The sequence below is a fragment of the Rhamphochromis sp. 'chilingali' genome (assembly GCF_963969265.1).
Source record: "Rhamphochromis sp. 'chilingali' genome assembly, chromosome: 4".
NCBI classification, from domain to species: Eukaryota; Metazoa; Chordata; class Actinopteri; order Cichliformes; family Cichlidae; genus Rhamphochromis; species Rhamphochromis sp. 'chilingali'.
The window spans coordinates 8,686,198-8,703,398 of NC_137948.1; the positions used below are offsets into that span (position 1 = coordinate 8,686,198).

The 17,201-nt window shown below is 40.5% G+C and overlaps 1 protein-coding gene across 3 annotated transcripts in view; it reads right to left on the bottom strand.

Annotated features, from left to right (window-relative positions):
• abcc6a (ATP-binding cassette, sub-family C (CFTR/MRP), member 6a) overlaps positions 1 to 14,251 on the bottom strand; it is a 30,644-nt gene extending 16,393 nt beyond the window's left edge. Inside the window, exons 1-5 of one of the 3 annotated variants that reach the window (XM_080881586.1) lie at positions 14,192 to 14,251; positions 11,482 to 11,606; positions 8,517 to 8,693; positions 8,216 to 8,341; positions 2,657 to 2,794 (exon numbers count right to left, since the gene is read on the bottom strand). In XM_080881586.1, coding sequence (XP_080737712.1) covers positions 2,657 to 2,794; positions 8,216 to 8,341; positions 8,517 to 8,693; positions 11,482 to 11,523 — 483 coding nt within the window. In that variant the 5' untranslated portion in view covers positions 11,524 to 11,606; positions 14,192 to 14,251. Of the gene's footprint in view, positions 1 to 47; positions 548 to 2,656; positions 2,795 to 8,215; positions 8,342 to 8,516; positions 8,694 to 11,481; positions 12,261 to 14,191 lie in introns of those variants that run through there. The other 2 variants (XM_080881585.1, XM_080881587.1) reach the window with 2 other exon arrangements.
• Between the last annotated feature and the right edge of the window lie 2,950 nt (positions 14,252 to 17,201).

The following is a 17,201-nucleotide window of genomic DNA, read 5'->3' on the forward strand; positions in this document are numbered from 1 at the left end:
CTACAACAGCAGACTGACCTTCGTGTAAATGCTTGGAGCAGACTAACCTGTGAGCTGGAGTGTTCTAGGACGTTATATTTGATCTTTGAATGGCTGCAATCCAGTCGCCTCTTTGTTACTTCGGAAACATGGCTCGAACAATTTCTCTTCAACGACGTAATCCGATAACAACCGATCTCTTTACCCGTCGGCTTCCCGTGGCTGTCATGCGACCGGCTATTGCAGTTAATAATACAACGGCTTCTTGACATTTTTGTGTTTCTTTTTATCGCTGTGTGACTGATTTTAATTGAAAGCCTGCGTGCGCTAGTACCGCTTGCCACGAGTTCCCAGAATCCTTTGCGGTTCTACCCGTGAATGACGTCACATTTTCAATCTCCATATAATATGCATGTTAAATTTTATATTTGGGGTAAAATATCAAGTCTTTTCAAGTAAACCGGTTCAAGTCCAATTCAAGTCCCAAGTCATTGGTGTAAAAGTCCAAGTCAAGTCACAAGTCTTAGAACATTTTTTCAAGTCAAGTCTAAAGTCATAAAATTAATGACTCGAGTCGAGTCCAAGTCATGTGACTCGAGTCCACACCTCTGCAAACCAGCACCCTTACTTTCAATCAAGGGAGCAGCTGCAATATTAACCACTCAGAGACTTTTGTGAATTGTAGGACTCGCATGTTATTCTTGACATACAGAAACTTTGGGCTCTGGCACAGGCTTTGTTTACAACTGGGACAGAGCCACTGCCACAGGCTGTGTGCTGTGTATGTGCAGCAGTATGGCTATGCATAAGAGTTGGAGCCATGGTAAACAGTAAAATGATTTTCTGTGAAAAGTGTGGTGCCGTGCCCAGAAAGGCGATACGAAGAAGCCAAACGGATCCGGCCACACTGTGAAAAGCAGGGTCAGGATGGTCGGAGAGTGGGTGGGAAAAATGTAGGTCAAGCAGCTAAGAATGACCAAGGGTCCGCAAACATGAACTCCGTCAACTTGAGCTGTCAACGCTGCAATTTGAAATGGACACATTCTTCGTAAACATTTAGAATACATCTCAGCGCTATATACAGTCCACACGGAATAAAACTGCTGAGCTGTGCAGCCTCCGCTTTTTTTATAGCTCATCACAGCAAAAGAAAACGTCTTACTGTTTGTATTTTGTCATGCAACAGTACTGATGTTAGTGATGACCGCTATAGTAAAACCCTCAGAAAACAAATACTGGCCAGGATAACTGAGAACAAAATGGCATTTTTAAATAATGAAAATTACAGACATTGAAATATACCAGTCAAAAAAACACTAAAAATATTTTGTTTGCAATTTTGAAACTGTTAAACAGATCTATAACGTCACTATTCATTGCCTAAATCTTTCCTTTCTTTGGTTTTACTTCTGAGATCTAGTCCAATTTTTATTTACTGATGGGATCCTGGAAATTCCTCACTACTTCTGTTGCAACTGTATGAATATTAAATTCATATTTGTACATTCTAGGAAAAAGCACATTCAGTTTCCTTCCCAAGTTGGTTGAGAGGAGTGATATTGCTTGTGGCTGTATGCTTGATACCTAGCTCCACTATTTAGCATAAAAACAAAATCTGTCTCAGTAGCTGACACATTACATTTAATTTTTGTAATCAGTTTACTGTCTTTGTGGTAGACTAAGCCAATTAGTCTACCAGGAATTATAACTTCCTTTGTTTTATGAGTTTTAGGGGAGTTGCCTGCAAATCTGAAACTTTAAATGCCAGTCTTGACGTATAATACCTTCTAGCTGGCAGCAACAACAGTTTTTGGAGGAGAGGATGTGGTAAAAAGCCTAAAGTGATTAACCAAATTTAATACGTAGATACGGTTCATCATAAACTAGAAATATGGTATGGAGGATATAGTAAGAATTTATGAGTGGTTACATGTGTGCACCGTTCATGTGTCCGCATGTGTGAAATGAAAACATCTGCGTGTAAATCATATATGGCTTTACATTATGTGTGAATGCATAGATTTCCATCTGGCCGTGGTTACAGCAGTGTAGGTCCATAAACAAAGCGCTGACGTTCCTCTGGTCTGACCCTGGGCTGCCATGTCTCACCAGCATTTATCCCAGGCCCATCATTACTCTCCCCCAAACAGTATGGGAATGTCACACTGAGAAACGATAAAACAGAAATATGGATGTGTGTGTGTTTTTATGGAAATGCAAATGCGACTGCCCCACGGCTGCGTGAACAAAAATACAAACCTACTCCCATACAACAATGATTGCTGTGTTCGACGGGAGACACAGGAAGAAAAGGAAACCCTAAACACACACAGGCTTGACCAGAATTGGCAGTGTCATCCTCCAACACATTGTGTTAACTTTGGGCTACCTTGGTTAAAATTGGGGGATAGAGATAGAAATTCTTTTCTGACACAGGGTACAGCTCAAGCTGTGCTGCTGGAGTCTCGCGTCTAGACTATGGGTAGGAGCACAGCTGATTAGATACCTCTTCACGGTGTTTAGACATGGCAGGTTCACTAAGTTCAGACTGGGCATGCTAACAAATTCACTTTGGCATGAGCCTATTTTTGATTTCAGTCTTTTTGGATGCAAGATGATATCGTTTATATTAAAGGGTACATTTATTTTTATATTCATTAATAGGCTAAGAACATACCTCATCCATGGCTAGCTGGATCTTTGCTCTTAGAGGCACCAGAGCACAAACAACTGCCAAGACCCAGAACAGGAAGAGGAATATAGAGGAACGACAGCCTCTTATTCTTTCCAACTGGATGATGCACATGGCCAGGATCTAGAAAGAGAGACAGAAAGACTTTAATTTAACAGTTAACATGTGTGGTTCTTGCAACACAGGACAGGAAACAACTCTGTCCCTGAGAGCACCATAGAGAAGAGAGCCAAACTCCAGTCTGTGATGCCACGTTGATACTGCCTGAAATGATTTCACGGACAAAAGGACCAGGAGGAATCAACTTTTGTAGAGCACAACAATGTTTTTCAGTCTCTGGGAAACTCAGATTTCATAGTCTGTGTACAGTCATGTCAACTGCTTTCTAATTGGCATTGCGTCTATAGATTGCATTATAAATTTAAAAACAGAGACCTTCCAAAAGGCTTTCCTTTGACTCTAAATGCCTCTGGATTTATGTCTATATGAAGACTTCAGGTTATTTGAATATTCTGATATTCTGCAGAAATCCAAAGAAAGGGATATTTTTATGCTCATCGTTTCTCACCTAACCAACAACGAGCCAAACTAGCTTGGAAATCAGTACAATAACTTCACAATCCAATAACAAATGCAGTGCAAACTTAATATAGCAACAAAATAAATTGCAAAAAATGCTGACAAACGTTGAAGTTAACTACGGTTAACATTTTACACAACATTTAATTCATGGAAAAACCTTCACTTGATGCAGGGGAATAAAACTGCCAACAAGCTGTTTTTTTTCTGGTTAATATTAACAAATGCTATCTTGCTTACTAAAACAAATGCATGACCCGAGGATGCTGACAGACGATCTTTTAATGGCTGCGTGTGTCACCGGATGCCACTCGTGGAACCACAGAACCTCATTCTCTTCTATTAGCTGCAACTGTCAGTGCGAGTGTTTTCCACAGAGCACAGATTTCATGTGATCTAATGTAATGCGGTCAATGGTTTTATAAAAACCTCCAAAAATAGCTCTGATTCTGGGAATTCCCTGGCTGCAGACACGAATATGACTTGGCTCTTTTCTCTTTATAAAAATGACACATATACGCCGCATGCCACACTGTCCTATATACTTTCCTGTTTTCTCCAAAAAACAAACAAACAAACAAGCAAAAAAAGACTAATTTGGTTTAGACATGCTGGCTATCTGTCTGTGCTCAGAGGAGGCACGCATCGGCTTGTGAACCTCTGTAATTGGTCCCTCACCAAGTGGTTGACCAAGTGAGACGTCACTTCACCGTGCCAGCTCATCACCAAGTGGGGAGAAAGCGGATTTAGGTTTCATAATGAGCACCCACATTGGTTACCCCGGGACGAGCCGCAGTGCTGTCCTGTTATAAACTGCTGGTCTGTCAGTTATATAACTTTTCTTTTTGCATCAACAACCTGAAGCACTTTGTGTAAATCCAGTGAATGTCTTTGTGCTAATATAAACAATATTCTTGCTGCAGTGATGATGAAACATTTGATTTGATTTGATTTGATTTGTTCATTCATTTTCCCCAACACATTTGATGCTCACCAGCCCATCAGGGAGAGAGAATATAAATAGACACGCACTTACAGTCACACATATGGGGAATTTAGAGTCTCTGGTCTACCTGACTTGAATGTGTTTGGGAAGTTGGAGGGAAAGCCATAGATACAGTAAAGAGGGGATGTGAACAACATGCCAACCCAAAACACACAAATGTCAAAGAATCTTGTGTGCTTTAGGACCGAAGCTATTCTAATTAGCAATACTTTAGTTAACTGAGTAGCTTCTTTAATAGTTTTCAATGGAATTTTATTCTGCTTTAAATGCATATTTGTTTTCTGAACATAAAATCAGCAACACTGGCCTGATTTATTCATTCACTGCTTTATATACATAGCATAGCAGCGCTGTTAGCAAAAGATTTTGAGCCTATTAGTGCTTGTGGTTGCACGCGCCTGAGCAGTGCCAGTCCAGCCCTCTCTTAACTCAATTTTGTGGTCTTAGCCAACTAAACACGAAATGCTTTAATACTACCTGTGTAGCAACTACTGGAGATTTAAGATTATCGTCAAATGAAGTTTGAGAAAAAGAGGACATTTTTATGCCACAGTTAATCTTCCAGTTACATAACAATAGATTAAAGTGCCAGTGAATGGTAAAAATGGATTTGTGGGACAGCCCAGCATGATATAAAGATTGAACAAATGCAAAAGTCAATAACTTCAACTGTTATTTAATACACTTTTAGAAGTATTTTCCTCTGCTGCATATGGGAACAATATTCTTAACTATGTTAAACTAGATATTGCTTGTGATCATAAAGATAAAATAGTTAGCTAAAAGATGCTAAAATGCTACAGTTTAGCGATAATTAGTTGATTAACACTGGGGATGAATCAATATAAATGAATGTATTTCATAGGTTAATTTGACCCATTAGTCAGTTCATCTTATTGACTGCTGGAGGAGTTAAGTAAGACTATGGGACTACTTAACACCATATCTATTAGGCACACTCTATGTTAGTGTGCTGTACCAAGCCCATGGGATAAACCTTCTTTTTTTTTTAATTCTTTTGCTCCTAAACACATAAGATCACATCAGCCCCAGTCCAAACCTTAACACCAAACTGGCCTTAGGTCAGCGTACAAGAGGAAGGTTGATCTTATTCCTAGCTTTCCGCTCCGTCTTGCCACCATATTGCTGCAAACCATAAGCCCATCTGTTTGTAGGAGTCAGTGGGTGGAACTAACTTCATCACTAGGCCTGAATCAAACCCCGACCTTATAATTACATGGGAAGTGTGCAGTGCTGGGGATGGAATAGGAGCTTTACGTCATGGCATTACTGATTATAGCCGGTGTCATGTGTGTACTTTACATCCGTACTGACCACGATTCATTCGTGGGCTGACTGACTTGGGCGAAAGCGTTCCCATACACTAACTTGAGTTGAAGGGCAACAAAACAAACTGGTCAGAGCAACAAGAGCACAGTGTTCCGTTCCCGCACCCAGGGACTGGTTGGTGGTATGTGGCTAGAATCAACATCTAGAAAATTATATCCTTTAATAAAGATAAGTCTGGCACATAGATTAAAAGATTGGAGACATGTTCTTAATGTGATTTAGGAGTTTGTTGTCTGCCCCCCCACCCTCCTCCCCGGTGTGAGAAATTAGATATTCCAAATAAGGGACCTTTTTTGAGATGTATCCTTTTGATACAAGAGACGTCTCAGTGTATTTTTAACACAAACACGTGCTGGTATTTACTCAAGAGTCTGAAAAGACCACAGGTGGGTAAAGCTGTCTGACTTTGAGAGTGAGACTGAGCAGAACCTGTATGAGGCTACAGAGAGAGAGAGAGCTTTGTACGTAAACTTATACAACTGTGTGGGTCGTATACGACAACTTTATAAGCTCACAGGACCCTTCCCATCTGGGCTCTGCACCCTTGCATAGCATTGTACTTTCTATCACTCTTGCTCAGGATAAACAGCATTTTAAACTTGCCATGCCACCCATGCTGAGCTGTACTCCTCTTCTCCTTTGCCTTCTCATCCAAGTTAAGTATCGTTTAAGATGTACTGAAAATGAGTGGGATCGATGTTCTCAGAAACATTCAGGGACTTTTCTATCAACAAAGGCTAAAACATTTCTCTGATTGCACGCTGGGCCTTATTTTCTATAAATAACCTTCTACCGCTCACCCTAGACACCACTGTGATCTGGGTCGTGGAGGCCAGTATGGTTTGCTTCAAGATGTTTTGAGGGAAGATACAAACAACATTTGTAAAGATTAAAGATCTCTTCCAGACTACGTACATCTACGTACATGATTCAGATCTAAACATTTGAGTCAGAGCTTTTTGTTTTGGGGTTTTTTGGATTTTGGGTTTGGTTTATACCCAACCGAGGATTCTTGTTGCTAGGGTATCCGGAGGGCTATTTTGTCTTTTATCTTTTCTTCTTCTTTGCTAAGGCGTTGCAGTTGAACCCACTGAACTGTACAGTTGTGGTCAGAAGAATTGTGCTCAGAGAAGCATCTGGCATCTAAACTTCCAATCCAACAGTACACCTGTAGGCTATATAAAGACCGAATCTTCCTGTGTAATTAGGGTTAACACAGACTACAATTGTGTGTCATCACCTTTGTATTTGCTGGATTTGTGTGTTTTTGTTTTAAAGACAGACCACATAGTTGGAAGACAGTCATATGGACTTAATTGGGATTGAAGCCATGCCATTGTCAATGTTCTTCGCCACTAAGCAGCTCATTTGAATTCTAATACATAATTGACCAATCATCATGATGCATGATGATGTGTCAGATACAAACAGTACATACCTTGGAAACAGTATACACTAGATCATCACCTATAAGAAATATTATGGTTTATGCAGTGTTTATTCATTATGTAGTGTATACTGTTTCCAAGGTATATACTCTGACACATTATATTCAGTCATATTCTTGCAGATTTTATATCCATAATGTAAAAAACAACGCATGTAGACTCACAGAAGCAAGAAAATTAAAAAGGAAGGGTCCAAACTGGGAAAGGGGAAGTCAGAGGGAATGGACTTCCTCTGGTGTCTCATGAGCTCAGCTGAGAGGAGTTTGTGTTAAAAAGCCTAAATCACAGATGGAAACATGAAGCAATTCCCATTTTTTTCAGTGTCAGTTGTATATATTTTGTAAAAGAGGGATCCAGGCTGCAAAATATCTGATTCATTATATTTGGTTTATTTGGCCACTGCCAAAGTACCTAACAGTCACACTTTCATTGCATTGGAACTTTGCACATACATATGCAGTTACATTGACTCCACATGAAACAGTAAGTGATGTCATTATATAAGTGCTTTGCAGTCCGATGAGCGATTGTCAAATACAAGCAGGTTACTGTGATATTTGCATTGCCTGCTACACCATAAATCTAGCTATAGTTCTGCATCTTTGCACCTCAGTGTTTGACTAGCATACTGTATATTTGCACAGTGACATGTGAGCCAGCAGGACACAAGTCGAAATATTTCCCAAACATCTCTGTTAGCTAAAGCTACTCTGAATGAAGAACAAATGTCAGATCTACAAATCAACGGTGCATCTATATATAGAAATTATGGACACCTGATGCACAATTAGATGATTGCTTCGCAGTAATATTAAAGTTGTTGTCTGTGTTTAATAACTGTGTTTAAAAACTTGCGTTGTAGTTCTTGCTTTTTTATTCTTAAAGGATTTGTTTTCAACACTGTGCCTTAATGTTATCACTCCCATTCTGACGACATGTAGTTTCCCCCCTTAGTACAAACACTAAGAACACAGTGCAGTGCTTTGGCTAAATAAGGAATTGATAAACGCGCCTTGCTCCTATCCTTGATGTTCCAAATGTCATGCAAGATCTAAAGTGTGCGTAACCTTTTCCAGGTCAATAAAACATTAAATTAAAACAACTGGAGTTTGATTTGGATAGATGTGTACATGTGTGAGAAAAAAGAGCCACAGTATTTACCACAGTCATGCTGCGAATAATAGGGCTGAGCAGAAAGACCATGTGGTGTTGGATATCCTGGCTCCTCTCCAACAGGATGTAGAAGAACTCCACAAAGCCAAATGAAGCCAGCAGGAAACCCAACACCTGAACAGAGCAGAGAGTATGAGGAGAATGAGTCGAGAAGCTAAAAACAAAAATAAACAAAACAAAACAAACCAACACAAACTTAGCAAATGTTTCGACTTTTTTTCTTTTTCTGTCATGGGAAAAACTTAAACAATAAACTGAAGACTGGCCAGCATTTAAAATGATGTCTCACCATCTTGGCAGAGCAGAGACAGGACATTTGAATGTGTCCGTGGTCATGGCAGTAGAGATGAAGACAGTAGAAAGGGGCCAGCAACCACAGATAGATACAGGGGACCCACACCAGCACTGTGTTCTGGAAACACTGGGTTAGGTCTGGGTTGGCTGTGTACCATGTACGGTTCCAGTCCTGCATCAGAGAGAAAACAAGAAGTTCAAAAGTTCAGCTTGAAAGAATATACTTAAAAGCCAGAAACCGAGGTCAAACTGTGCGATTATATTCATCATCTGACAGACTAAGCAGGCGGGACAAAGTGGCAAAAATCCCGACTTGGTGCAGGTCCTACGTTTCATCCATCAATCCACTGAGAGCGAAACCACAGCAGGTCAACAGAAAACGTATCTGTGCTCAGTCCTGAGAGAGTGCGAGCTGGAAAAGGCCTCCTTTGCCAAAAAAGCTGAGTCAGTATTTGAATGTTTTATTTTTTTCCCCCTCACCACGTCTCTGGCTTGTTTCCCAATTTGAGTAGGACAATATAACTGTCAACAAATCAAACGATGAGGTCAAGAACTACAGTAATAATGAAGCCCATAAACTATAAAAGTTTGTGCAGACGAGGTGTGTTGAGCAAATGCTGCCAAAATGTTGCGATTACGTAACAGTAGCGCAACCAAGATAGTCTGTCTATCGTTAAAAAAAGATACTTGGGGCTAAATGGCTTGTTGTTGTCAAGCTTCCCTTGTTTATCACCTCGCTGCCCTAATGAGGGGCAGGGTGTCTGGCTGTGCTAACAACACTGCCCTGGGGAGTCACCACAGGAAGTGGTTTTAAAGCTTCTAGCATGGCACATACGTCTGGCTCTGCTGGTAGAATTCCAACTGGGATAAGGTAAAGTGGCCAAAATTGGTGGCAGCTGCGAGATTATTATGTAACAACCGTCTGTCCACACACAGGCTTTTGAGTGAAGCCCGGCAGGTGAGATATTGGGCAGACTGACGCTGTCATTTCTGGTAACTGTGATTAATTCAAGTTTACCATCAGTCAATACTGTTTACTGCCACATGGGTCTGAATCATGATCGGACTGTCAGGCTCTTGTTTCAGTTGCTAGCAATTATGATGATACACTTCTTTGGCTGCCTCGCCTTAAAAGTCTGATTCTCACATACAGCTTCACTACATATCTGGTTAAGGTTATGCAACGAGTGCATGATTTTGCACCTATGGTATAACAGCAGCTTCTGTGAGGTTTGGCATATCAAAATCCATTTAAGTGAAAAACTGCTTGAGAAGGAGCGAGTGGGTGGCTACTTTCACAGACCTGTCTGAGTTCTGTGGTCAGTGGCAGGCAGATGAGCACTTTTATGATGACATCCAACCCGTCAAAGCCTCTCTGCGCTCTTTCTTGTGCTTTTTGCTTGTTTCTGACCCTTGGCTGAAATGGTGTCTGGTAGATGCCAATAGTGTCTATTTTTACCTGACAAAGTGATTTGAGAGTGGAGAACAGAGACACTTATTGTCCTCTGAATCTGCTCATTGTTGCTTTTTACATCCCCTTTATTTCAGAAACCAATTCAGCGTGTTGCAATCCCGTTGAGTTTTGAGGAACTGTTAGAGGATTACCTATTGTGAGTATGTGACGTGTATAAACTATAGAGACTGTAATTTAAGGGAGCGTTGATCACTCCCCTGTCTGTCTCACTTTGGCCTGTTGTTCAAATTATAGATTAGGTTGATCTAAAAAGAAAGACGCTAAACACAATCCTAGCTCCTAAATTGGCCCCTTTCAAATTTTTCCTAAAACCTTTCAGGTCAGGTGTTGCTGGAACAGATTGCTGAGCTGGACTTTACAATTTCAGTTTTAGATCCATATAAATCTGCATTGCTGCCCCAAGGCTGTGACCAGTGAGTCAGCAATGATGTCATTTCCAAAACATGTAAAAAGGTCAGTGTAGTTAATAGCAATAGATATTTGTGGCCAGCAGAAGACAGAAACATCTGTTAAAACATCCCGTAAGAACAGCACATCTGTGTTTTGAAGTTTCATGGCAGCGAGGGCTGCACAAAATACAGTAACACGCTTTCACTTTCCCAACAGTGTTTGATGGCAGTTGTTTTGAGGTTTTGCAGGAGCAGAAACAGAGAACAAGAAGTAACGAGAACCAGAAACCGAGTGAAAGAGGAAGGACGAGGGTTGAAAAAGTCAAGTTGGGAATGAGTGCATTTAATAATCCTGGCATTCCAGTTGGATCACAGCCGTTCCTTTTATTTTAGAGCCGGGATTTAGAGTGTGGAGTCTTGCAAACATGCAAGACTAAAAACCTTTTCCAATTAGAGCAGCAGACTCACTGTGGTGCATTTCATCCAATCAGCATCTCGTTGTTATGAATTATGCCGCAGGATGACAATAAACACACAACTGTGGTATTCATCAAAGGTAAAGGCTGGCGTTCAGAGAAGCTTTAGATTACAATTAGTAATACTGGCTGCGAATACTGAGAAGGTCAGTGTATGGGGGTTTTCTCCCTAAACACACAAAATTAGTATTACTCATTTGATTTATTTATTAGTGCCAGTAATCCTTCTAATCCCAATAAACAACAGGTATCCAAGGACAAAATGCTAATCTGGCTAATGCTAATGGCACTGATCATTTAAATAATAAGATTAAAACAAGTTTAGGAGAGTTTCATCAAGAATTATACCAGTGTGTTTATACACCAACACTTCTGTAAACAAATGCTAATACTCATAATATAATCTGCCAAAATAACAAAAATATCTTTGATTTCATATTTAGCAATTCATAGACAACTACGAGCTGAAATTAACAGACATCTTTGCAGGAATAAGCAGGAATTATAAAGACATACCTCATTTTTTAAATGAATGCTGTTTAAAAGTGACCTTGGCTGAAAAAGCCACACACTCAGTAATGCGATGTGATTCCAGGGTCAGTGAACACATCATAAACTCACCCACAGAGGGTCCAGGCCACTGAGTCTGCAAAAGGCATCCATCCACTCGTTGGCTCCTTCCTCCCTGTTGCTCCACTTGTTGGGCTCGATCAGCACTGCTCCTCACAATGGGTAGCACAGACTCTCTGCAACAGCACCGGTGGGTGTATGTATGTGTGACGGGGGGAGAGACACTGAGTCCTAAAAGACTAATGGTTGTGTTTCTTGGGTTTAGCCAGTCCTCGCTTGTCTGTCTGTGTGGTACGCTGTGTTTATTAGTGTGTGTGTCTGTTTGAGTGTGTGACCTTTCCTGCTCTTTAATAAAACAGCTTCTCTCAATCAAACGCTGTTTCTGTCTGCCTCGCTGTTTGAACTGGTGCTGCCCTGAGATTCTGTGTCTTTCTGAGTCTCACTCAGTCTGCCTGCTGTTTATGAGTGTGTCTCCTTGTTGGGTGGGTGGAAATATTTCTCTCTCTCTCTCTCTCTCTCTCTCTCTCTCTCTCTCGCTCTCTCACACTCTCCCTCTGTCTCTCCCTCATTTACTCACACCCCTCTTTTCTCTCCCACATCTTCTGGATTTTGATCAAAACACCACAGCTACTCCCTCAGTGGGATGACAGCTCCACACCCAGACACACTCCTCCCATCTTCACTCAGTGCCCCTCACCTCCTGCCTTGCTCCCTCTTTTCCCCTCTTTCCCCACATCCCAAACAGCCAGTTGTCTGACCACAAAGTGTCTGTTTGTGCATAGACATACCTTGTAAACTGAAACTAGCCACACTCAGATAAATACCATGCTTATAAGATCTCCACTTAGCACAAATCCAAGATATTAGCAGTGAATATTTTCTTACCTAAGTTCACCAAGCCTAGGTAGCACCAACTTATAGCATATGTCATAATATTTGAGCTGCTGTGTATTTGAAATGTTCTATTTTTTAGTCTAAACACTGTTTTTGTGGAACTATCTTGGTAGCACAAAGCATCACATGCATTTCCAAGTATTGGACAAATTGCTGATATGGCAAGAATATAATATATTTGGTTAATTAGTCATCTTCCTGAGCTAAAACATGCACTGTTAGTGGAAAATGTGACATCATCATGCTGAATAAGATGGGGGTTAGTAAATCTGTGTCCCTTTCGTCTGTGAAAAAACTGAAAGACGAGAGGGGGACTTGGTTGCTTGTGTTACTGTCACTAGTTTGTTAAGGAATAGGTGCAAATACTTAAATGCAGCACATCTGTAATGTGAAACTGGGGCAAAATCTGACTTAAAAAAGCTTTTATATAATTGAAAAGTGCAAAAACAAGAGCGAATGGTCTCAAAGCTGTTTGTAGTCTGCTGAAAAGCATCACAAAATGGCGTGATGCTGGTTAGTCCGGGTAATACACAAGGGAAAACTTCAGCACAGCAGCTGCGCAGGAAAGTATGACACTGTCTTGACTGGGACTAACAACACCGGCATCATCACCACAAAGAAGAAACATGGAAAGTTCGGCAGAGAGGCAGACCACCACCAGGCCCTGTGTCTCGCCATGTGCAAATATGAGATTATTATTCTTTTAAAAGTGACTCATCACTTTATGCTTCTCCTCCATGCAATCAAGAGCTTTTTATTCAGCACTTCAGTTAGCCTCTACTGCAAAATGTTATGCAACATGACATGCAAATTCATTTGTAAGTGACGCTTTTTGGTTTCAAAGCTGTTTCATGGAGCAAATAGAGAAGACACCAAGAGGGAGTCTGGAACTGTAATTATGGTTAAAAATACTGGTTAGCAATAAATATTTTGTGTTAGGTTTTTTTTTTTAGGTGTGGTCAGAGGGTTAGAAAGTTCAGATTTTCCCTAAAGCTTACCCTGCTGACTTCAACAGTAACCAATAAGCATTAAGAGAAAATGAATTAGTGTAATTGTTAACTTAATGTAGCTGACTGTCAGATCTAAACTTTCACGGTCTAACCGAGTGTTGTGTTATGTCTCAGTCCTAAAGCATGAGTGGAGAGTTGCTGCTACCAAGAAATGGTCCGAAACACCACAGGCAGTGTATCACAGCCAATGAAGTGGGTGGTGTGTGTATGTGACTGTAGCTGCTGAAAGTGCACCTTTTGTCCCAAATAATACCTCAGGTCCAAACATTGAGAAAAAAAGAGATTTGGCATGTGCTCCCTTTTTGTTTTAACTCACATAACTGAGGCTTGATTCTCTGTGGCCGAGTGTGTTTGTGTTTTCTAATCAGCAGTAGAAAGATGACAACATCGAGTAAATGGCTTCAGAAGCGTGTGAGAAATCTTCCCAAAAGGTGGCTCTGCATTATGCTGTTTATGTTTACTTGATCTAGCCTGAAGTTTCTGTGTTATGCTCCTCTAAATGGGTCCTAAAAAAGCTTGTTAGTAAACGTGCTTATATATTCTATGGGTTTGCAGATTGGCCACAGATACACTTTAATATCCTTTCTTGGGTCAAGAATAACCTTCACTGCAGCCTCTCAACCGAGATCTCAGCTGATCATTCCCAGACAGGAGCTTGAGGTTGGGTTTTGCAATTCATGGAGAAAAAGGAGCACAAAAACAACACACACATGCAGAACTGTGCACATGCAGTGAAGAGCAAGCGCTGTGCAAACTGTTGTTACAGACCCAAATGCAAACATATGCACGTCTGGCCTGTAAATGCGACCCAAATGAGCTTCGTGTCAGTCGATGGCCAGACTGCAGACTGTTTATACCGATGAGGAGAGAGAAAGCACCCAGCGTGGACCCAATGGGACGCTAGAACTGGAACATTGCCACTTGTGGTCATGGCATGTAGTAGTAGTAATGTGGACCTGGCAGGCGCTGGATGCAGAGGGTGGCTGCGGAGGTGGCAGTGCCCCAGCCAACTCGTGGTTGTGTGGTGGTTAACCAGTCTAGGTCACCTACACTTCCTCTGGCCTCTCTCTCTGGGAGGAAAACAGTCTAGTCAAAATAATGGTGTCATTTTGGCTTTTTACGTTTGAGCAAGGCAAGACAAATTTAGCAACAGCAAAGTGAAAAGAGGAGACTTAAACAGATTATGAAACAAGTGAACAAAATATCTGTTATGTGTGTGTTTTTTTTCTTAGCTCTTAAATAAAGAGTCTTAAATGAGTGGCACTGCTCCGTAAATTCAGATGTGTCAACCTACGCAAGCAATTAGACCTGGGCTCTGCCTTCCGCTTTTCTCCCTCCTGCTTTAACCCACAGTGCCATCGTAATCCGTGCTTAAAGCTTTGCTCTTTGCTTGAGCTTTGACTTCTGCTTCCTGTCTGTCAGCACGACTGCTGTATTGTTTAAACTGGTGGGATGAAGAAGACACTGCTCGTATGATCTTAGAGTGTCAGATCCATTTTCTCAGTCTGCAGAGTCTAGACCTTTCTCACATGACCCTGCGAGTGATACAAGCCGACAAGTATTTATCACCCTGCTGCCCAGGCACCTGCCGAGTTGCTCATTCACAAAAAGGACTGATTATTCACACACTGTGAAATAAGCAGTTCGGCAAGTATGGTAACATAGAGAGATGATGCCATAGAAGTTGGTCCAGCAGTATCAGACCAGCATCTCATATTTCTGGACGTACCAGATCTGCTCAATAGCACAGAAAGTGTTGATGAGAAAAACTACAAAGGATTTCACATTGAAAGAAGCTACTTTGAAAAAACAGTTGATACAAAATTATTAATTATTTTATTAGAGTGAAATCAGAAGAAATGCCAGTTAGAGCCCAGGTGGAAGTACTGCAGCAGGCAGGATTATTACGTACACCAGTTAACTTAAGGGCGTGCGGCAGCAGAACATTTGTTAATAAATAGCCATTGCCAGAAAATACAGTTTTTCCATGATGAGGTTGTGTGAACATGTGATGTCTGTGTGAACACTCAGGTCCTGTTGCACATGCTTATACAGTGGTGGTTGCCGCCTCATGAACACTTTTGCTTCACAGTGGTCGGGGTCACGAAAGAAAAGGAGAAAGGACTTTTCAAAGGACAATTATAGTACAGACACGATAGCAAAATAAAAATAAAAGAGCTCTTTATGGCCTAAATTTGTTGCTGTAACAGTTAACTACTGTAGAATTAAAGAAATTATTTTATAGCTACAATATATCCTGCAGCATTAACATTGCATTAACAATATAATCTACATTAAGATGGTTATTAAACCTGCTGGCTTTACATTAACCTTTTATTACAGGGGCAGCCATAATAATTGTATACACACATTGCATTTTGTGCTTATTAAATTGTTAAAGCTCAGTCAATTAAGGAAAAGTCATGAGCCTCGTTCGGTGCGATGTCCGGGCGATCTATTGTGTAAGTGACTTGGAGCTATGGAAGGTTAAAACTGCATACATGCCTACAAAACACATATAATACATATAATCTAGAAACAGGCTTGAGTGAAGGCCTGAATGTATTCAGCTTCTTGTTGCATTTGAGTTTGCTTAGTAACAGGTGACAGAAGATGTGTCAAAAAGAAGACAAGTCCCGGAGGATCTTCAGGCGCCTGAATTCATCGCCATATTTGGACAAAGATGCTAGGGAGGGGAACTTTGGTGTCTGCATTTATCTCTTAAAATTGATCATTGTCTGTAAGAAATGTAAATAATGTTCTTAAGATGCAAATAATGTTCTTGGAAAACGCGAGAAGGGGCGTCAAACCCTGACATTATAAAAGCAATTGCTTGTGTATTTTTGGGTGGAGATCTATGCTGATTGCGTGCAGTATCCATCTCCCCGCGCGTGTGTTCAATAAAATCATTGTTTGACCAGACTCTTCGGGACACTACCCCAAAAAACAAAACAAAACCCAAACATATACAGCATTGGCAGAAAAACTACATCTCTGAATGTTGGTGAGCCACTTGCATGCTAACATGTAGTCAAACTCCAAGTTTAATTACATATATTTCACATGTCCCAACACATCTACAGAATGATACGAGGGAAGAATTGTCATGCTTTTGGTAAAGTCTTCTCATCGACTCTCTCATAAAAACATCAGTCATCAACTTCATTTTAACTGCACCAGAGCTGGCTAGCTGTTTCAGTTTGCTTTTCAGTTCCTAAGCTCTCATGGTAAGAAATCACAGGTTAGACACACGTTTCCAAAACACTGACATGTTCAGGAAAGTTTCTTATGCAGCTTTATATTTCACTTTTAAAGTTACTCGTTGACATGTAGGGAACAACAGCCATGTGACACTGCAAATTTGTGACAGAACATCATTTCCAAATGACCAGTCAGCTGACTGACTGACCAGTCAATCAGCTTTAGCTATTTCTTTTATGCTTGTTTTCTGGTTTCACAGTTGTAATGCATTATGGCTTTTATCATATTACACCTACAGCGATGGACAAAACAGTTGTTGACCAGAGCACACCCAAAATTATTGTGTTTCTTAATTCATTAATAATAAACCCTTTTTTTTTATTAACCTTGAAATGCACCTCGCTTTAATTGAAACACTTTTGATGGTTAATAAACAAAAACAATATAGTTCTGTCTCCTGTTAGTCATATTTCAGTGAGATTTTATGTATTTTTTGTACAAATAACAAGTGAAATGGTTTTTCATTTCATGGTATTTTATAAAGGTCAGCCCAGCAAACAAATCTGTGTCAAACAGACAAATTTACTCATGAATTGTACAATTAAGTGCCATTAATTGTTAACAGTAAGAGCAATGTTAACAATAGAGTGACCGTACTCTGTCTGA